At 43.1% G+C, this 21,879-nt stretch overlaps 1 protein-coding gene across 7 annotated transcripts in view; it reads left to right on the top strand.

Annotated features, from left to right (window-relative positions):
- KANK1 (KN motif and ankyrin repeat domains 1) overlaps positions 1–21,879 on the top strand; it is a 214,123-nt gene that overhangs the window by 160,680 nt on the left and 31,564 nt on the right. For 2 of the 7 annotated variants that reach the window (XM_044939919.2, XM_044939924.2), the window contains exon 1: positions 7,899–8,212. The exons of 3 other annotated variants lie outside the window; for them this stretch is intronic. In XM_044939919.2, the coding sequence (XP_044795854.1) occupies positions 8,089–8,212 (124 nt within the window). In that variant the 5' untranslated portion in view covers positions 7,899–8,088. Of the gene's footprint in view, positions 1–7,898; positions 8,213–20,058; positions 20,209–21,879 lie in introns of those variants that run through there. 2 more of the 7 variants (XM_044939918.2, XM_006054423.4) reach the window with 2 other exon arrangements.

The raw sequence follows: 21,879 nt of genomic DNA, 5'->3' as shown, positions 1-21,879 counted from the left end.
CATTTTGGACATGATCTCTGTTAGATAGAATCAAGTGCTAGTCATGGGATTTTTTGAATTTAGTCTGACAATATTTGGTTTAGTTGGTAAGTTCCATCAACTTTGCAAATAACTTTGTGAAAACATTGATTCAGCTTGTACTACCAAAATTTCTGAGTCCCCTTTTTCTTGCATCAACATGTTAGCTGAAGGCATTTCAAGTGTTCTATACAGCAGGCACATTTAAGAGTCTCCTGAAAGAAAAGTGGAGAATATTCCTAGATTAGAAATATAAGTGAGTGACAGAGGGGATATTTCTAATAATTCATAAGCCCGGCTGCTTAATATCTTTAAAGCCTTAGTCACACACATCAGTTCTTACAGTCTTCTAACTAAAACATTAAAAGTTCACTCTCCCTCTGCTCTCTGTCCTTCTCATCAGTGTCCTCCTCATCTTGGTGGATACTCAGAGAGAGTATCCACCAAGAAACTTTCCTTTTCCCTAGCATTTCAGACTGATTGACCAGGATGCTTCATTCAAATCAGGACCACCCCCTGGAAATGTTTTTTGAGGCGGCCCATTTGGTATGTTTCCTCCCACCGTGAAACAAAGACTGATTTGTCTTCCCATGACCCGGAGGCGCAGGTTGAAGTACCTACTGGCTTCATGCGGCATGTCCCCTAGCCAGTACTCCGCCTCTTCAGGTAGTGAGTCAGCCGGATGATACACTGATTTTTATAGCACGGCAGGGTGGAGACCTGGAAGTCCATAGGCCAGTCAGGGAGGAGGGAATGGTTCTCATGTCAAACCATTCCAACAATGCAGCTTACAGGAAAAGATTGCAAAATTCTGAAGCCCTGTGCCACCAGATTTTTCCATTAGCACCACACTTTACACAGCTTTCAGCTCTGGCACAGAGACAGCTGTTTGGCAGTGTGAAGGGAAATGGTCATATCCCATCATTAGCTCTGTGGTCGGTTACCTGTCATCCTGTCCTGTAAGGAATCCCAGTAATTATGAGTATTGCCTTGTACGTGCTGATATAACGAGCTGCGGATTCTCTGAAGGTGGTGCTCCGACATTAATTTGGGCACTAGAAAACAGCCTCTGGAACTTACACCACCCCAGGATACTGATTTTAAACGAAGAAATCCAAGACAGAAAAGTTTCCAGAAAGGTAAAGGGGGCTTAGATCTGGAGGCTTTTCCTCTAGGGTATTATCCTTTGGTTTTCTGTCCTCTATACACTTTGATGATGAAAAGGTAGGCTTTCCAAATCATGGTCAATTGAAATGAACATGGTATGGTTTGGGAATTACTGGAAAGAATGATACAAAGTTCAGTCAGTTCATTCATTCAATAGCTCACTTTTGTATCACTATACAGAAATACACTTGGCAGAGGGCACCTGTTTCCCTTCTTTGTGTAAGGACCAACACTGAGGTTCTGTGAAAGTTGGTCTATCTTTTGCCTTATTCTCACTACTTTGTGATTTTGTTTTATTAAGGATAGCTGGCAAGATTAAGGATCTTTGAGTTTTCTAATACTTTTGTTATTTTTTCTGTCTCTCCAAATATTTTAGCTTTCAGTAACTTTAATCTCTGTTTTCTGCTCTGCACTCAGAGCCTTTGTGTTTGGCCTTATTTTGACAAAGTGAAAGAAAGTGAAGTTGCTCAGTCGTTCCCGACCCTTTGCCACCCCATGGATAGTAGCCTGCAGCAAGCTCCTCCGTCCATGGGATTTTCAAGGCAAGAGTACTGGAGTGGGTTGCCATTTCCTTCTCCAGGTAATCTTCCCAACCCAGGGATCGAACCCAGGTCTCTCACATTGTAGACAGATGCTTTACCATCTGAGCCACCAGGGAAGTCCTATTTTGACAAGTCATAGTCTATTTCTGTTTCTTCAGTCATGGTGCCTGCAGAAATCACGGTTGGCCTTCCCAGGCCTCTCTGACTCCAGGTAGTAAGAGAATAGCTCCGTCCAAAGTCATGTGAAAGAAGCAGAGGCTTTTCTGCCATCCCAGCTGCTACCTACCCTGTTCCCCTCTTAATGGAGTTACGCAAAGCACTGTTCTTTTGACCTGGCTGTCTTTCTCATATTTGTTCATATGAACCCTTTTTATGCTTCAAGTCCTGCTTTCTGTCTCACCTCTTCCAATAAGTGTCCTCAGATACTCCCAATGTGAATTCACCCCTTCCTCTTCTTTATTTCTGGAGAGGTTTGTATCCTGTTAAATAGTCGCCATCACTCTCTTTTATTTAAGAGTTGTGGTTGTGTCTCACTAATCTGTACCTTTGAGGTCTTAAGAGGCAGGATTCATGTCATCTTCATCTTGGTATGATGATATGCCCATCGTGTCTTGCATTATACCCAAAATAGCCAATGTTCAACCACCAAAGGTTTACAGCTCACCTCCTTGGTGCTGCCTTAACACTGGGCAGCTAATAGTAAGATACAGGTACAGTGCCTGCTTAGGAATCTGTGAGGTGAAGTTGAGCCCTTCCAGTTGCCATTCTTAACTTGTCATATGCTGGGCAATCTTCTCCCAGCTTGTTCACCTGGGTAGTTCCCTGTCATGAACAGGTGGCTTTCACTGTGTCATACATACTAACTTGCATTCTTCCTCCCCATACCTCACATCTAAGTGAAAGTTAATAGTATCTTCATTTTCTTCATCGTGTCCCCTAAGGTAGGCTTAAAATGGTATCGTCTGTTAAATGCCTTGGGTTCAGGTATGACGTGGTCATCCAGAGAGGAATATTGTCAGAGGCTGTTTGGGAAGCTTTTTCTAGCTTCCTTGACCTCTCTGTTTCTTTCTCTGTTAACAATCCAACCAGAGTGAGGAGGGGCTCCAATCAATTCCTTTTGCTTATTAGCTGCTCCGGTTTGGTGGACTGGTTGAAATTGGATGAGAACCTGAGCTGGTAACCTCTAAGGTGGGAGTATGGCCATTGGTCTACCTTCTTTCTCACCCGCAGTTTTTTGGAAAAGGTCTCTGCAGATCTATCACCTCTTTTAGATGGACAAAAATAAACTGTCCTTGCTGCTTCATCATTTTACAGCCTTTATAGTCTCTGTGGTAATTTCATTTAAAGTTTTAAATCTTTTATTTCAAGCCCCAGTTCATTATGTCATTTGGCTTTTTAAAATGTTGATTTCAAACCTTGGAAGAAAATATATTGTGAGAAAGTCTCTAGTTTAAATTTGATGAAATTAATAATCATGAAGCAACCCAGACCATAAAGAAAGCCTAACGTGTAGAAATTCAGTGTGACTCCAGATTTAAGCCTTAAATGTGTTTGGGGAAATGCACTTTGTTAGGTCAGGTTTAACAAAGACAAGATCCTTTTTTGGTCTTTTAGATTAGGCCCATCATACATAGCGTCCTCTTCCTAATTTCACTTTCCCAACTGGAATCACACACCTCCGCTGGGGCACACCCTTTTCATGTTGATTGTGGCCTCTCCTTGGAAAATCTCCCTGATAATAAGTTTTAAATGCAGATCCTTCTAATCCAGGCAGCTAAAGGAGGAGTCCTCTTCCAACACCCAATGCTGTCCACACCTATGATGAGAAAGAGCTGTAAGTCCTTGCTAGACCTGTCCTAACCTTGTAATCCCCTTCAGGTCCTGTCAGCCCCCTCAGGCTAAGATGGAGGTGGGTGGAGAAGGAGCCTTGGTGATGAGGAAAGGAACTGCATACACTTTCTCAGTCATTGCAGTTCTCTTAGACACCCAGGTTTTAGTGTTACATCCCTTCACCAGTCTGGCAGGAAAAGGATTACACAGCATAACAAGGTATTTGAATTCTTTAGGGGTTGAGGGGAAGTCTCAAATATAGCAGAAATAATGCAGGCCCTCCACGAGCATGATAGCAGAGCACCTTGCTATCAACCTGTCTCTTTTTAGGATAAAGACTTATAGGTCTTTTTGCACATTAAGATTACCTGTGAGAGAAATGGCAGTAGGAATCCTAGGCTCTTGTTTTGGTTGTTGTCTTTGTATTCAATGTGTTTCAACAAGGACTCTAGCAGTTTGAAATGAGAAGGGGAAAACAGTTGGCCACCTGGAAAATGGGAAAAGGAAAGGGACAGAAACAGGATGAGATTGGATCCCAAATGGATATGGTGAAGTCCTTGCTTGGTATTAAACTGAGGCTTGGGAGTGCATTCTATTTGACAAACCCAAGGTCTTGTTTTAATCTGAATTAATGGCCAAGATTTTTACATTAAATAATTTCATATAAAAATTCCAGTTTCTTCAACTCTTGAAACGTCTTTCTGGATCACGAGTGTATACTTCCACACGGCCATAGTCAACTGGAGAAGACACGTGCCTTCTAGTCTCTCCCAAACCCCTCCAAACTCCTTCCTTTCCATTGTTAACCTGGATGCTAAAGGTTTTTGAACTTGTGATCTGACACTGAGGCTACTTGAATTACTTAAGGGGCTGCCCCCATTTTGGCTGTCGGCTTCCTTTAAGCCAAGATGAAGGACACACTTAAGAGCTGCAAAATTCACAGCTGAGGTTCTCATCCCTGGCCATGGCATAGACTCCTCTGTGAAGCTTCTAAACTGCTAATCCCCCTGGCCCCACCCTGGGGATTCTGATTCATCGGGGTGGAGATGGGGGGACAACTCAGCATTTTTGGAAACAGCCCCAGGTGCTTTCACTGTGCAGCAGGGTGGCAAACTTGAGGCATGGTGGGTGTCCAGTCTGACAGCTTCCAGCCTTGGCACTTCCCCTTGATTGGCAGAGTTGATGTTAGCATTGTCGCCCCCCCTGGCCCAGAGTCTTACTTCAGCTGTGAAATGAGGGCATGGGCTCAGAGTCCTTGACATTATCATACAGTTCTTTAAAAGGAAACAAACACTTCAAGTGTGGCTCCTCTGGAAGGAATCACATTGAGCAAATGGGCCCTGGGCACCTGCAGTGCCGGGGGCACAACACTGGTTGAATGAAGAAGACAGAGGCTCCCATAAGTTTGTAGGGATGTCAGATGTGTGCATGAATCATATAGAGGAGAAAGCACGCTTCACTGAAAGCCTGAATGGAAGAGGTGACCCCACATTAGGATAAGGGACAGCTTCCAACAGAACTGATACCTTATTTAGTTGGTCTTTGCAAACTGGGAGAATTTTTTCTGCACAAATTGAGAAGCGGGTGGTGACACACCAGAAGAGGAGGGAACAAGCAAAAGTGTAGAAGTAGCATGTTCTTCCTCTTCCCCACCCTTCGGAAATGTCAGCTCCCTCCCCCCCAACACACTATTCTTTGCCCTCTCAGGGCTACAGGGAAGAGTGCATCGCTGTCCAGTACTGTGTCATATTAATGTATCAGTGGAGTAGCAGCATGGATGACATAAGCTGCCTCATAGGGTTGTCTTGAAGATGAGATGAGTTCATAGATGTACCAAGCCCTTGGAACAGTGCTGTACAGTGAGGAAGGATGCGTGTAAGGAGGGCTTTATGAAACTGACAATTCACGCGCATTTGTGCTTTGTCTTTGAGACTCAAAGGGTTAAGAAGTTGGTAACAAGGAGAAAAGGAACACACTAGGGGAGGAAGGTGAATTCAGGCTGTGTCAGGAAATACTCACCTTAAGTTGTCCAAAAGGTAATCCACTGTTACTACTCAGTAGTTCATTTAGCTTTGGTTTTATCTCTAGACTAGTGGTCAGGCTCTCTGGGGAGAAGAGTCTTGATGCAGTTAGCCTATTACATAAGCATCAGAAGTACTGTGGGTACAGATACGCTTGGCTACCATCCTGCACCACCATCCAGGGAGAAGGACCATTGGGACACTGCCCGCCAGCATGGTGTCACAGAAACCTTTGTCTGCAGCCCATTTCCCATCTCACAGGGAGTCACTTTTGCTAGCTACTGCCCAACTATCAGAGGAAAAACCCTGAGTACATTTTCATCCTCCCAGGTCACATTCAGTGGCTTCTTTTGTATATAAATTAAGGGAGAGTAGAGACAGACAGGTGTGTCTTCCTCCCGACAGTGGGAACCTTTGTGACTGATGCTTTTCAGGCAGAAGGAGCTCCTATTTTTAATTCTTCTCGCATCCCAACCTGTGTCATCCTTGATAAAGTGAAAGTGAAGTTGCCCAGTCGTCTCTGACCCTTTGCAACTCCGTGGACTATAGCCCACCAGGCTCCTCCATCCATGGAATTATCTAGGCAAGAGTACTGGAGTAGGTTGCCATTTCCTTCTCCAGGGGATCTTCCCGACCCAGGAATTGAACCCAGGTCTCCCGCATTGTGGGCAGATGCTTTACCATCTGAGCCACCACCCAAATTGCCCTTGATAAAGAACTAGACGTTTATTTGCATACAGTGACTTTTTCTGTTAGACCTCAGCTTCATAGAAGCACACAGACAAAATAATTATATTCAACTGCTTTCCAGAATAAGCTCTGTTCTTACCAGAACACAATATTTATAAAATAAAAATCTAGCCAAATTTTTTTCCTTCCGGGAAAGGAATACTGCATTCAGATGCTTTTGTCTTCCTCAGTTTAATTCTTAAGAACAAGTCTTTTGATATTAATACTTAGTTTGGAATATATAATGTAACTAAATAATAACAAAATTTTTTCAGAAGCACAGAGGAGAAATTTTCACTTCTAAATGATAAAACAAGCCTAAGGAAATTTTAGGATGATGAATGTTTTCTAAAACTGAATTGTGGAGATGGGTAAATAACTGTATATATTAACTAAAACTCATCAAAAACTGTACACTTAACATGGGTGAATTTTATGGTATGTAAATACCTCAATAAATTATGAAGTCCAGAGACAAGGGGGAAATTAGTCTAAATGTAGGTGTTGTTGGATAAAATAATTTGGAATTTTTTTGATCCTCTATTTCAAAGTATCTGGCACTTGAAACTTTGTTCTTTATTAGTTTGTTATTTCTCTTTGAATCAGTTTATTTGGTGTAAAACAAGCCCAGGTGAGTCCCACGTCATCTTAAAAAGTTTGATCTTTGTAGCTTCACACAGGAAAATGTCTGTTTCAAAAAGTGTCACTTTTAAAGCATTCAGTACCAGATGGAGCAGAGGGTGGAGTAAGGTGTTAAGTGGAGTGCGGTGAGATGTGTGCCAGCACTAAGGTGAACCAGTTAGACACTGCAGATCCAGGGGATTCTTGTAAAACTGCCTCTCTCCTCATAGCTGTCCTCTGTTTTAAATTCTTTAAAACGGGCCCTTTAGAGTCATCCTTAATCTTTGTTAATCTCCATTTTACTGTTTAGAACTGGCTTTGCTTGTTTGCCCTGTAGAGTTCAGTCAATCTTATTCCACTAGAATCAGTCACATTTACCCAGTGTACTTAGGCACACAGGTGAAGAACAGATTTAAAAGGACTTTTTCTCTCTCTTTTTTTAGGTGATGAATTTAAACTGTTAGAGGGACAGATGATTCTTACTAGATTTTTAAAACAGAAACAAAACATCACTTAAAAACATTATCCCCCTAAAACAGAATGCACTTGTTTGGGAACTAATTCTGTGTCTTTGAAAGTCATATGATCCAGTTGGGATAAAATTTTTAAGGAACTATGAAGAAGAAAAAAAAAAAGGTTTGGGTCTGTGGTTTACAAATGGGAGTGTTTTTAGCCTTCAAATTGCATGTTGCAATAAATAAGAATGAATCAAGAAAAGGAATCACTCGCTTCCAGCTGATCCTGGGTTCAGCATAGCACTGAATCATTTCCTCCATAGTCCAGCCCTGCGCCCTGGCTCAGGTCATGACTGGGAGCTTTTCTCAGCCCTGGATGGTTTAGAAGAGGAGGGACCAAGTCAGCAGGAAGAATGAGGAAACATTTGCTGCCTTTCTGTCTGTGTTCTTCCAAGAGTTAGCAGGTATTACAGCTGCATTTCTAGGGCAGCATTTCATGTGTCTGAGGAATATGAGCATAGTTCGTTTGAAAAACTGGAAGGAGCCTGGGAGAGACCTGTCTTCACCTCTGTGTTGCTGAGATCCTTGTAGCGGTTCTGTTCGTCGGTAGTTTTTGCTGTCTCACTGAGGCCGAGAGTCCTGGAATTAAACCCCGTGGCCAGCAGGCTGTTAGTTAGTCAGGAAATTCCAAATGGGTATAAATAAATGCTCTGCGGCAGCTCCTGGGCTCTTTGCCTGCTAACGTGTGCAGGCCCTATAACGCTGAGGGAAGTGGGCCCAAGACTTGGCTTCCTGCTGGCTGAAAATCAGTTATTTTGTTTCTGGGTGGGTAAGTAAGAAAACCCCAAAAAAATAAAAACAGAGGAGAGTGTGACGTGTGGGTGGGGGTTGGTGAAATATAAACTCAAGCTCTGTATGTTATGAAAAATATTTGCTTTTCTTACAGACTGGAAAGAATAACTCAGTCCTGGATTTTTGGTTCAGTGACAGTTTCAGCTTTAGCCACGGCTCTAACATAAAGATGTCATTGTCATGGGAATGAGAGGTTGCATGTATATATATGCTAAGATTTGAGTTCTTGGCTTGCTTAACTCCCAGAGTTTCCTTTCTTGTTGGTAACTCCATTTTTGGTCATTTGTTTTCAGCTGTTTTTCTAATGAGCTGCTCAGTGTGCCTTGAAGTTGGTTTCTTTTTCTTATGTAAACATGGTAAAACAAAATAAGGGCTAGTCTCTCCCACCTCGCCAAAAGGCATAATGTTTTGTTAGAAAAGCCTTTCTGTCCCAAAGTTCCCTAGCTTTGGGAACCTAGTGCTGGTTCTCTGCTTTTCACAGAATTATCCTCTGAACTGGCACATTTCCTATGTACGCTTAGAGCAGTGTGTTATTTTTGAAGAAAGTTTGGAAAACAGCATTTAGTCCCCAAGCTAGTTCCCTTCTGTGCATGCATGATAAATTTAGGCTCTAGTTCAGCAGTTCAGTCTTCAAATCAGATGGTGGAGGCTGTGAGAACAAGCCCTAAAGAGCCCAGGCATCTCAACTATTAGGAGACAGATTCTGGGTAGAGTTGCTGCATCTTCCATTTGGCACTGAGCACTGGAGAAGAGGGCCATTGTGTGACCCTCATGGCCTCTGTAATGTCACATGCCTCCTTGCTGCAATGTGTCCTCCATTTTCAGGAACTGTGACCCTTTCCATTTTCTTTCCTCTCACTGCTCACCTGCAGCCTGGCTTCGAGACTCCTAAGACCTACCCAGGGTGGGACTGATGATACAGCAAAAGGAAGCTGCCTTTGGGGATTGTTAGGTTGTGTTAGCTGTTACCTTAAAGCTGGAAAGTGCTGCAAATGGAGGGGGCTCTAGAGAGCAAGGCCCCTGGCTCCATCTGCCTGAGTTCATCTGGCCTGACAGCTGCTTCAATTAATTTCTTTCTTCACTTGATCACTTAGCAGGTGATATTATGGAACTTTGTGTGAAGTATAGTGAGAGGGTCGTGGTCTGGACACAACCTTTGGAAATCATTGAGTTACACCAACATTCTCATTTTATACATACAGACCTTGTTGCTGCATGTGTGATTCCAGACCCTTGCTGCCCATTGCTGGTCTGTGAACTCAGAAGTATTTATAGCTCCTGTACTTGTTTTATGAAAAAATTATACCATCTCCCCAATCTGGACAACTGCATGGAAGTGCATTCAGTGGTTCTACAGTATACATCTGTGCATAGTGTGTTAAAAAATGTTCTGCTCTTACGACCTAATTAGAGAGAAAATAGGATAGTTCATAAAGATCAGTGCTTACCTTTGTCCTCTTATTGTGTTGTTGTTGTTGTTCAGTTGTGTCCAACTCTTTGCCACCCCATGGACTGCAGCATGCCAGGCTTCCCTGTCCTTCACCGTCTCCCAGAGTTTGCTCCAACTCATGTTCATTGAGTCAGTGATGCCATCCAACCATCTTGTCCTCTGCTGTCCCCTTCTTCTCCTGCCCTCATTCTTTCCCAGCATCAGGGTCTTTTTCAGTGAGTCGGCTCTTCTCATCAGGTACCCAAAGTATTAGAGATCAGCTTCAGCATCAGTCCTTCCAATGAATATTCAGGGTTGATTTTCTTTAGGGTTAACTGGTTTGATATTGTAAGAAGAAAATATTTCCTCTTGGTTATAATATATTTTTAAAGGTTGGAGAAGTCTGTCTGCTTTTACTTTTGTTTTATATTACCTCCTCCCTATGTGTAATTGATACTGGAGGAGGGCTCTCTCTATATCTCACCAGCATCCACACTCCACTCACCCTGAGCCCAGGTGTGCACACGCAGACACATGCACCTCCACTGCAGGGCCCAGCCAGCATCTCCTTCAGCCAGCAGAAACCAGGTAGACCTCAAGATTTTAGCAGACTCATTGATTTGATTTTGAAAAATATCACAGACACCTCAAATCCTAGCTCCATGGGCAGGGAGGAAAAAAGCAAGGTGGAAGAGAGGAGTTCTGGACTAGTATGCCAGGAGTGTATGCTTCACCAAACACTGGAGGGTGATCCAAAAATAGTAAATAATAATAGCAGACCACAGACCTAGCTCTGAGTGCTCCACAATAACACTGTGAAGCAGGTCTATTATTTTCCCAGTTATATAGTTGGAGTAGAATCTAACTTGCCAACAGAAAGTGGCAGCGCCAGGATTCAAACCCAGGCACTCTGGTCCCAGAGTATCTGATTTTAATCACTACAGCTCTTCCTCCCAGACTTAACTAAATGGTACATGCCTAGGCATGAGGCTTTTCATTTCAACAAATACTGAGCATGCTATGTGCCAAGCACTGTGCTAGGCCTTGAGGGATAGAAAAATAAGTATTAATTGGTTTCTATCCCCTAGCACACCTGCAGTCTGGTGGGGTAAGACAGGCATGTGCCTGGTACTCATAGCACAGGTCAGTGTGTTAACAAAGTGTTCCAGGAGGATGGAGGGGAGAAGGTGACCATTTCTTCCCAGGACAGAGCAATTAGGAATAAGAGAAGACTCTACAAATGATGGGAAATTTTGGGTTGGGCCCCAGTTGTGATCAGTGGAAGAGGCTGGGGAAGGGCATGCTCAGAAGAGGGAACAGAGTGAACAAAGGCAGAGAGGCTTGAAAGTGCCTTGGTATGTTGAGGTTCTGGGAGGAAGAGGGGTTGGGGACTGGGATATGCTGGATTGGGCCAAATTGTTGAAGACTTTTAATGCGACAGAAATGAACTTTGGAACTTTATTTTCTGTAATGGGGCTCTTGGCAACCAATCTGCAAGATTAATATTTGAGAAGTCTCTGCAAGTTTCCAGGGATACCTCAAACAAATGTAAAATTCCTCAAAGAATATGTAATATAGGAGCGCGGAGACATTAGTCTTGATAAAAAACAGATTGCTCTGTTTGCATATGAGCAGCAGCAGATTGGCTGTGCTCCCTGGTGACTGGCTGACTGCTCTCACGTACCCCAGAGACACTGGAGGCACAAGTAGAGGAAGGTTATCATCATCTACATTTATGTAATTTATTTTGAAATAATTTCAACTTAGAGAAAATTCATAAAAGAACTCTCTTGCCTCCTTCACCTACATTCAGATTCTCAAGTGGTTAATATTTTGCCATATTTGCTTCGTCTCTTTCTGTATGTATACATGTACTTGTATGTGTGGGTATGTATATAAAGACATGCTTTTGTCATATCTCTTTAATCTCCTTCGATCTGAAATAGCTCTTAGCCTTTCTTTGATGACCTTGACAGTTTTAAAAGAAGAGACCTGGGAATTCCCTGGCAGTTCAGTGGTTAGGACTACATGCTTCCACTACCAGAGTCCTGATTTCAGTCCCCAGTTGGGGAACTAAGATCCTGCAAGCTGTGTGGCATGGCCTAAAGAAAGATAGAGAGAGACCTGTCCTTTTTATGCGATGTCTTTCAGGTAAATCTGTTGACATGTCCAGATTTAGGCCATACCTTCCAAGCAGAAGCCCAGGAGGACTGATCCTGTGCTTTCTCAGAGCAGGGCCTCAGGGGCTTGTGATTGTAGCCTTTGTCACCTAGTCCACATGGTTCTTGATCAGCTTTCTGTTCCACAGTATCACCATTTTCTCCTTAGTGATTGAAAGCTGTTTTGTGTGAGGCATCCTGAAGCCAAAATTCCTGTTCTTCAGTAGGAAGTCTGTACACACTAGATTCAGCATCCGTTGATTCCTGCTTGAGTCGCCTACTGTTACAATGGTTGTTAAATGGTGATTTACTGTTTTCATAACTCTTTATTTATTGAACTATAAGTTGGAACTCTGTTATATATTTCTCATGGCATTATGGACTCATAGATACCTGATTTATTCAGTGGACTGTCATCTGCTACTATCATTAATCCTATTATTTTGATGCCCAAATTATCCCAGGTTTGGACAGTGGAACCCAAAAGTGAGTTTGGGAGCTAACTAGACCCCTGACACTCTTTAAATAGCTACTCTAATGTGTGCTGACAACTGAGATAAATAAGGAGTAGGTAGAACCTGCTGTCTGAGTTCAAACAATAGGGGTCCCCTGCAGCAAGATCCTTGTCAGGCAGACAGAGAGAGCACTCAGGTGGTTAGAGGCCAGCTGATCTGAAATTAATTCAGCTTGTCAGAGACCTTGTGGTGGGTAGAAGTCTTGAATTTTCAGGATGTATTGCTTACGTTCTCCCAGACCGTATTCTCTATCTTTAGCCTTCCTTGGGTAACTCAGCCCCTGACCAGCGTGGGCAGAGAATCAGGGGCTGAAGCTGGGAGCACTGCAGGTCTGCACTAGCGTGCCGCCCATCTGTCCCTCTCTCCTCCGCTTGGACACTTGCGGACCCAGGATGCTTGCTGGCTGCCAGGGTCAGCCAGCTTTGCTTCACAGACATCTTTGGCCCCTGCTGTGCCCATTCTAGTTTCAAATATGGAGCAAGTTTGTGCTCTGCATCTCAACAAGCTGAATCAGGGCCTGCATTCCCTAAAATGTCCTCTCTCCTTTCTTCCTGCCCTCACTCATGCCACCCATCTGTCCCTCCCAGATTAGATTTATTGTACTTAAATCACCTTCTGAAAAGGAAATCCCATCATTTTTCTCTACAGTGAGTCATCCATTGGTTTAAAGAAAATATTTTCTTTCTTATTAGCAGAATGAGGTCAAGGATAGAGCCCCAGAGGATGAATACAAAAACCCAATCCCTGTCTGCAGCTCTGCCCAGAGGAGTTGAGATACGTCAGGCCTTCTCCGTTTCCTGCTGAACAGCTTAGGGGGGAGATGTGGGCCACAGACTGCCCCCAAACACAGGCAGGCTTTTAAGTTCTCGTTGTTTTAACACTAAGGCTAACACTTATTACCTAGTTCAGTAATTAAAACTCACGCAATGCAAAGGAATTTGCGATACCACAAGAAAAATTCATAGGGACTTGAACAGTCTGTGGAAACTGAATGGAGATTGCTGAAGAGAATTTTAATACATACTCCAGCATCTAGCCAGAGCAGTCTTGCTAAGATACAAGTCTCACCGTTTCACTCCTGTGTTCAGTAGCTCCCTGATGCACTTGAGAACTACAAACCTGACGCACAGGGACCTCTGTGACGGGGGCTTGGTCCCCTCTCTGCCTCACTTCGTGTTCTCCTTATCATACAAAGCTCTTCTCAGTTCCTAAAAGTGGCAGGTTTCACATACACTGTTTTCTCCACCTAGAATTTCTCCCATCTTGGTCTCCCTGGCAAATATCCCTCAACCCCCACAAACACGCACACATTTAGCCCAGTGGACCCCTCAAATACAGCACCCTGGCAGAACACTCTCTATGCCCAGCCCAGGTGGGGGTTCCTACTCTGTCCTCACATACCTCCTGGACTTTAGTCTCACAGCACTTATCATAGTTGTTAGTTTTTTATGCATCCTTTGTTTCCTAGAGTTCACAAGTTCTATCCAGGTAGGCTCTCTGTCTCTTTTGATTTACTCCTAGCAGTGTTTGCTGCAAGGTAGGTTCTTAATAAATACTTACTGAATGAAAGAATAAACCCATCTTTCAGCCTGACAATTGCAGCTTCCCTAGGTCAACATTCCGTCTCTGGGGTGTGGGGACAGGTAGACCTGGAATGTGCGACCAGGATGAAAAGGAGCAGTGATGGGAGACAGTGGAATGTGTGTGGGGACAAGTTACAAACGCAGAGATAAGAACAGCTATGAGGAGATCTGAAGATGTAGGGGAAGAAGCCAGAAGCAGTAATGAAGAGTTCCAGATATAAGAAACAACAGCACATTATAACTTAGTCATATAAACAAACCAAGCCTGTAAAACTGAGTTATGTTGAGCTGGTATTTCCCATGAACTTCTGGCAGCCACTTTTGCTTTCCTTCGTGTTGTCATTTTATTTGAAGAAAGCATATTTGAGTAGCCGTTTAAAGCAGCTACAACCCGAAGAGAAGTCTAGGTGAAATCAAGTAGGTGATATAAACTTCACAGAACAGGAATTCAGGCTTTATAGAACCAGCCCTGACTTCTAATAGGTGCTTATCATTTGAATGAATGATTGGATAGATAGGGGGAAAATGCAGATAGAAAAACAATTCTTTGGTAATTGGAAGAGAAAGAGAAAAATCTCATTGGCCATACACTCTTGGAAAAAAACAGAAGAAACACTTACATTGTTATGCTTTTCATTGTGTATTCTCTAACAAATAGAGTTTCCCGTAGATTTTGGTATGAGAAGCTCCTTGGATCTCAGTCTTAATTCGAACAGCGTCATCAGAACTTTTCCTGTTAAACCTGTCTAGAAGGACCTGTTCCACATCGTTGTCTTCTCCGTCCCCTGCTCCATGCCAGGGAGAGTTGATTTGCTAACTCAATTACTTTCATACTCTGAGTAATTAACTCCATGAGAACTTCTCTCTCATCAAGTTCATCTCAGAGTTGATCCTACTGCTTTTCTTCCCTGCCTCTCAGCCTCAGCTGATGTTGAATCTTTTTGACTGCTTTAAACAGCAGGATGCTTGCACTCTGCTGCTTTTAAGTATGGGAATCTGTGTTTAATTATGTGCTTCTTGGGGACTGACTCAGCTCTTTAAGCAAAAATCTTCATGCTTCATGTGACAGGGGACAATACAGTAATAGGAATTAGCAGAGTTCTTCAGTTTCAATAGTCAGGTAGAATATCTGCTGAAGAAAAACATAAAAGAGTGTTGGCACATGGTGCAATTATTTTTCATGGCACCACTAGTCAGTAATTGGGCCTAGAGTATGCAGTGGTGAAACCAGGACAAAGAAGTCTTTGTATCCTAATTAATAGATAGAGTAATAATATCAAAGTTTTTCCCATTTAAAAGTCCACCAGGACGTATTATTTCATAAACCTCCAGTTCTTTTTACTCAGAGTAAAGAATGGCTCACTGTGGTAGGGTGTATAGAAAAGTATTTACTGGTTTCTGGCTCAAAATTGGCATTTTTATAACCCTGTCACTTAAGCATGATGCTGTGGTCCTGCTGAAAAATGGAAGACTTGAAGAACACAGCTTATATAGTCAAATTTTCAGTTGCTATATGTGAATGTTTTGCTCCTGCTCAGAGTCTTTAGTAGAGGCACTCTCAGCCTCAACAGCACAGTCTGCCCTTAGTATCCTCAGGAGATTGATTCCAAGACCCTCAGGGACAGCAGAACCACTGGTGCTCCAGTCCCTTGTATAAAATGACAAAGCACAGTAGACAGTCTCTGTCTATAGGTTTCGTATCCACAAATTCAGAGGGCTGACTGTACTGACCTTTTGGACCGGGTAATTCTTTGTAGAGGAAGGTAGGACTGTCCTGAGCATTGTAGGCTGTTAGCAGCATCCTGGCCTCTACCCACTAGATGCCAGGAGCACCCCCTTCTTCTAGTTGTGACAAGCAAAATCGTCTCTGCTGCTGCTGCTAAGTAGCTTCAGTCGTGTCCGACCCTGTGCGACCCCATAGACAGTGGCCCACCAGGCTCCCCCGTCCCTGGGATTCTCCAGGCAAGAACGCTGGAGTGGGTTGCCATTTCCTTCTCCAATGCATGAAAGGGAAAAGTGAAAGTGAAGTCGCTTCAGTCGTGTCCAACTCTTCGTGACCCCATGGACTGCAGCCCACCAGGCTCCTCCATCCATGGGATTTTCCAGGCAAGAGTACTGGAGTTGGGGTGCCATTGTGTCTCTAGAGTTTGCCAAATATCTCCCAGGGGGCAAAATCACCCCCAGTTAAGAAACACCACTAGCAGGTTAGTACTCCCAGACTAGTTCTTAGCTTCTAATCTTCTACCTCCTGGCCACTACATTACTTTTTATGTCTTCCCAAACCAAATATTATTTGGACATTAAATTTAGCTTCTTTGAAAAGTTGAAACCATATAATATGTCATGAATCTAAACGAAATGACTTTTGAAATAGCCATATCTCCATTTCACTTTGTTAATGCAGAAAAATTGCAAGGAACATTTCGAATTGTTCTTGAGTCTGTGCACTAGCTCTGTCACAGAGCACTAGTTTTATAGCTGGTGAGTATATAAATAAAGAGTAGAATTTCCATCAGTTTGTTGTTTTCAGCTTTTCTCTGAATACTTGGGGATCTGGTCTGGACTTAGGAAGCTGTCTCCAGTTGGTGCTGTCACATTTGGTGCTTGGTTTCCCCAGTTTGCAAACTGTGCAAACTGGGTTAGGGGATAGAAGATGGAAGAGGGACTCTGACCTTTGGTGTCTAGGAAGTAGGTCAACCCTGAAGAGCCACGTAGAGCACTATTAAAGCCCATCCACTTAGGCCGACACACAAATATAAATTTTGGTGGTTCTGCCTCTTCGCTCTGCTTCTGCCTTGCCTTTTCTTTCTTTTTCCATGCACTCCCCGAGCGCCCTCCCCCTGCCCCGCACACTGGACTGAGCGTTGTGAGAACAGGGGACCTTGTCTCCTTTGTCTACTCTGTGTCCCTCAGCTCCTACAACGGTACTTGGAAGACAGTAATAACTGGAAAGGGCAGGAAAGGGGGAGGGGGAGAGAGAGGTGTTACTAAAATTGTCTTTCGAGAATCAGTATTAACTATACATATAAGGTAAACATATATGTGTCATTTTTTTTTATTTGATCCTCACGTCACATTTGGGTACTATAACATTTTAACTGGTCCTCTGGAATTGAATCTCTTTCCCTACCTCGGTCTAATCCACACAGCTGTGAAGACACTCCTTGTTGATTGTTTCAGTCCCTAGCACATGGCCTGGTGTGCAACCTCTCAGTGATGAGATTCCCCTGCTCCAGGACCCAGTGCAGTATCCCCTTCTGTACTAGGTCACCCCCCTCTCTTCTAGCCTCCTCTCTCCTTGCACTACTAGACTCTTACCTGGCTCATCAACCCCTCTTTGCATTTTACTCTGTCATCACTTACCTTGTCTTCAGAATTCATCTCCTGGTTAACTCCAGTATTGATCATTTTTTCATATATCATCAGATTGTTCTTGTTGATAATATACTTTTGTAACTGACCTAACTTAGTGTTATGTTTCAGGTGTTTGGCATTTATCTCACATCTAGACTGTACCTCCTTTTATTTCTTATAAATCCTTCCTCTTACTCTTTCCACTGAATAGGACCATTTTCTGCACCCAATTAAGCTTTCAATAAATGCTATATAATGAAGGTAGAGGTGGTGCCAGGAACAGTCTCTACCTCTGGATTTCCAGACATTCAGAAAATTCTTGTAAACACCAGGGACACCCTTCTGATTCCAGACTGTTTAACTGGAAGCTGTTACTTTCCGGATTCCAGTTGCAGATAACAGCCAGTGGTTTCTGGCTTCATATAAACTCTGTTAGTCCAAAAGGGCTTTTTAGGCATTAACAGTCTCCTTAATAACCCATTTAGAGACTTTTTTTCACTTTGTTTTTACACTTCCTTAATTATTCTTGAATTTATCAATTTTTTTGTGATGAAAAAGTTTTAATGTAATATCTCCCCAGTTTATTATTAAACCTTTTTCTTTTCAAGATCTGGTCCTAATTTTCTTTCTTAATATTTTTTTTTTATTTTTGTGAGGGGGAGAAGACAACACTGGTTAAAGAGTACTGTATCCATTAGAGTTCTGTTTAGCTCTCAGTAACAGGAACTCCAAGCAAACAATAGCCAACAAAATTAAATATAAATTCACATAAATGTGTAGAGGGAGGTAAGTTTTCCAGTAGTATAGTGCTCTGATCCACAAAGCTCTTATAGACCCAGGTTCCTTCAAGCACCTTGTTCCTCCATCCCTCAGTGTGATCTCAAGTCCAGAATAGCAGCTGCTGTTCCAGTCATTACATCTGCATTCCAGACAGCAGGACAGAAGAAGAAACAAAGAGAAAGTATGTCCAAGAACTAGTCCTGTGTCTTGTAAGGGAGGCGTCTGGGGATTGTTGCATGACATATCTGCTTATGGACATATAACAGTGAGAGAAGCTGGGGAAATACTGTGTTTATATTTGCCCAATTAAACAAAGGGAGTCCAGTTCATGTGGAAGGGTGAGGTAGCACATACTGAGGAGCATTTGGTTATCTTTGCTATGACTGCCCCATACATTCCTCTGCCATATGAGCTATCTTGGAGTTTATTTCAGTACATTCCAATGTATTATTTCAGTATTCAAAACAGTGACTTATAATCATATTTTTAAAAGATGAATACCTATATGCTGTAAAAAAATTTTTTAAACCAGTAAAAAAACATTAAAATCACCCATGATTCCCGAACCTAAAGATAAATACTGAAACAGCATCATAATAAGAAATGTCCTTAACACTAATATAGAACAAGCAACTTCAGACTACAGAGTATTTAAATGTTTTTCAGAGATCTTGGTTATACTGTATATTCAGTTATTACTTCAGTAAACATTATAAAACATCTTTATTCATAGCATCTTGTTAATTCATGTGTGTGGTTGGAAGGGAGAGCAAGGAAGGAGCTTTTAAAAATTAAATTTGTTGCTCTCAGTCTAGTACAGAGAGACAAGACAAACACATGAAAAAGTTGGGAAATCAGGGCACTGTAAGTGCCCTGTTCGTGTTAATGTATGTAAAGGTAGATTGGAAAGCAGAAAATAAAATAATCATGACACTAGGTATCTTTACTTAACAGTAGAATAATTTGTACTGTGAAGAATTGTTTGGAAAAATGACACCTTGAGAAATACATCTTCCTTTTTAGTTGCTAGAGAATGAAATTTGGATTACAAGTCCTCAGGAGAATCTGAATCGAACACTATTAGGAAATAATCAAGCTCAACACGGTTAAATTCTAACCTCCCTTGGTTCCCAGATTTAGAAGTCCAAAGTTCATCTGGGGATAATTCAGCGTGACCTGTACCCTTCCTGAACTTCAGAAATAACTAAAGATAAGTCGGTTGAATTTCTCTGGAAAGTGTGACATGTTTTGTTTTCTAAACCTTGACGTTAATGCATTTTTAAAGTTTTGAAGAGTAATAAACTAAAATTAACCTTTCCTAAGGAAAACGCTTAAGTGGGAAAATTAGCTATGTTAAGACATACACAGAAAAACAAGAGCTATACCAAAATACTAAAAATTGCCACTAGGTGGTGAGATATGAGTGACTTTTTCTTTAAATGGTTTGTGCATAATATTTTTTTAAATTCCTTTTCGTGTTCTTTTTAAAATTGAAATATTGTTGCTTTACAGTATTATACTAGTGTACTGTATTTATATATGTGTGTACAGCATAGTTGTCTTTTTTTTAAGCAAGGTGGTTTTTTAAAAGTTTTTTTTTTTTAAAGAAACGTTCAGTCGTGGCAAAGGCTCAGTGGAGATGATCACTGTTCAAGGATAACTCTGGTGTGCAGAGCCCGGCGCTGGGAACCCCTACGCGCGGGGGGCGGTGCTGAGACCCCGCCATGAACAGTGGGGCCCTTTGTGTCCCGACTTGTTCAGGTGGCCCAGAGCCGAGGCCGCTAGTTGCCACAGCAGAACACACACTCTTTCACGAGGAAGGGACCGGTGCGACAGAGACAGAGTCTCTCTGTGGAGACGTTTAAACTGCCGGCTTTATTTTGACTCTTGGCAGAACTGGCAAGAGGAACACACGCTCTCGAAAGCTCCGGGCTTCCTGCTTGCAGTGCGAACGCGGGACAGAGCCGCTCAGTGTGCGGGGGTGGGGTCGCCGGGCCGCTGAGAGCTCATTGGTGCGGCCCCGGCCTATGGCGTGTGCGCCCGGCCCGCCGCCGAGTCTCCCGGTGTCCGCCCTCCTTCTCTGAAGGGTGGAGAGCCTGGGCCCGCGAGCTGGAGTGCGGCAGGCCAGCCGGCGAGAGCGCAGCGGGCGCCCGGTAGGTGTGCGACCGGCAGGCGGGGGGAGGGCAGGGGCTCCCCCCGGGGCCCAGTCCCCGGCCGCGGCCGGGGCGGCAGCAGGGAGCGCTGGCCTCAAGGGCCTGGGCCAGCCCAGCTTAGAATCTACCTGTCCCGAGCCTGCAGTTTTTCTTTGCTTATGGAGTTTCAGACAGCACTGGAAACAGGTCTGGCTGCATACTTTGAGTGAGCATTTTGTCCTTGTAGAGTTAAAAAGGAAAGAAAGAAGACACGTTCTCTTAGCTGGAGCACAAGTTTTCCGACGCCGCGCTCCTCATCAGCGCCTTAGGTCAGAAAATGTTTGCTGCTGAGCACCTCTTTCCAGTAGATTCTTTATCCACGTGCCTTAGAATTGAAATCTTATTCACAAATTTTAACAGCTAGAACAACTTAATGGCGTTTTAAATGACGATACAAAGGGTACTTTTTATTCCTGTCTCTGGCAGTTTTCTTTTTTGTACTTTTCTTTCCAGCATTTTAGAGGAAAGCGGGCAGATGTAGGCAAAAGGTTTGTTCAGAGCATTAACACTGTGGGGTGTCACATTAGGCACTGTTGAGTGTGGGAAGCACATACCAGCAATCCAAATTGCTGGAAGTACCTGGGCCTTGACAGCAGGCAGGTGGGCTTTTATGCCCAGGATAGGAGTAGCCATAGGGCTTCCCTCCTGGCTCAGAAGGTAGAGAATCTGCCTGTGATGCAGGGGATCAGGCTTGGATCCCTGGGTCAGAAAGATCCCCTGGAGAAGGGAGTGGCTACCCACTCCAGTATTCTTGCCTGGAGAATTCCATGGACAAAGGAGCTTGGTGGAATACAGTCCATGGGTCACAAACAGTCGGACAGCACTGAGCAACTAACACTAGAGGTAGGGGTACTGATGGCTTGCATTTTGAGCCACTACTTTGGGATCCTTCCCATAACACTCAGATGCAGATCTTGTTATCATGACTCTAGGAAAACACATTGCTTAATCCTACAATGTAAACAAAAACAACCTTGGTTTTCAGTTTGAAATGCATAGCTCAGGTCAGCAGCAAGATCTATGCCTTGAATGTTTCATATTTCCTTTTCTAACCATTTGGTTTAGCCAGAAGTAGCGTTTATCGAATGCCATATGATCCAGTGTTTGGAGTATAAGTTTGCCCTTATTTTCATTCTCCTTTTGCATCTATTTGGATCCATCACAAATACAAAACAAGGTATTCTTGAAATAGTGGATGTTTTGTCCAGAAGAAGTCAAAGGGGGGGGGGGAACAAAAACAACTTCTCCTCCTCTGTTGGGATAGAGGTTGTTTTGTTTTTAAATAGGAAGCCACAAAATATAGTTGAAGTCTATCCACAGACTGTTCTTGCCCCCTTGCTGCTGGAGTTAGTCACTCAGTGTCCCATGTGCCCCAGCATTCTCTACAAGGAAGGTATCTAGGCAAATGATGATCTTGTAGGGGTGGTCAGGCTCTGCGGTACCTCAGCCATGGTTTAGAAAGACTGTGTAGTTTCCAAAAGAGCAGTAGGTGGGCAAATTCATGTCCAGGCTTCCTGGCTCTCCACTGACTTGTTCCGTTATTTTAAGACTTCTCACTTTCTCTGCCTCAGAGTACACTTTATAAAATAGCCGTCTTAGTGACTGCTATACTTCAAAAGACTGTAGACAGAA

Source organism: Bubalus bubalis, chromosome 3 (genome assembly GCF_019923935.1).
Source record: "Bubalus bubalis isolate 160015118507 breed Murrah chromosome 3, NDDB_SH_1, whole genome shotgun sequence".
Lineage (NCBI taxonomy): Eukaryota > Metazoa > Chordata > Mammalia > Artiodactyla > Bovidae > Bubalus > Bubalus bubalis.
Note: the sequence above shows the minus strand (reverse complement) of the source record. Positions and strands in the feature narration are given on the sequence as shown.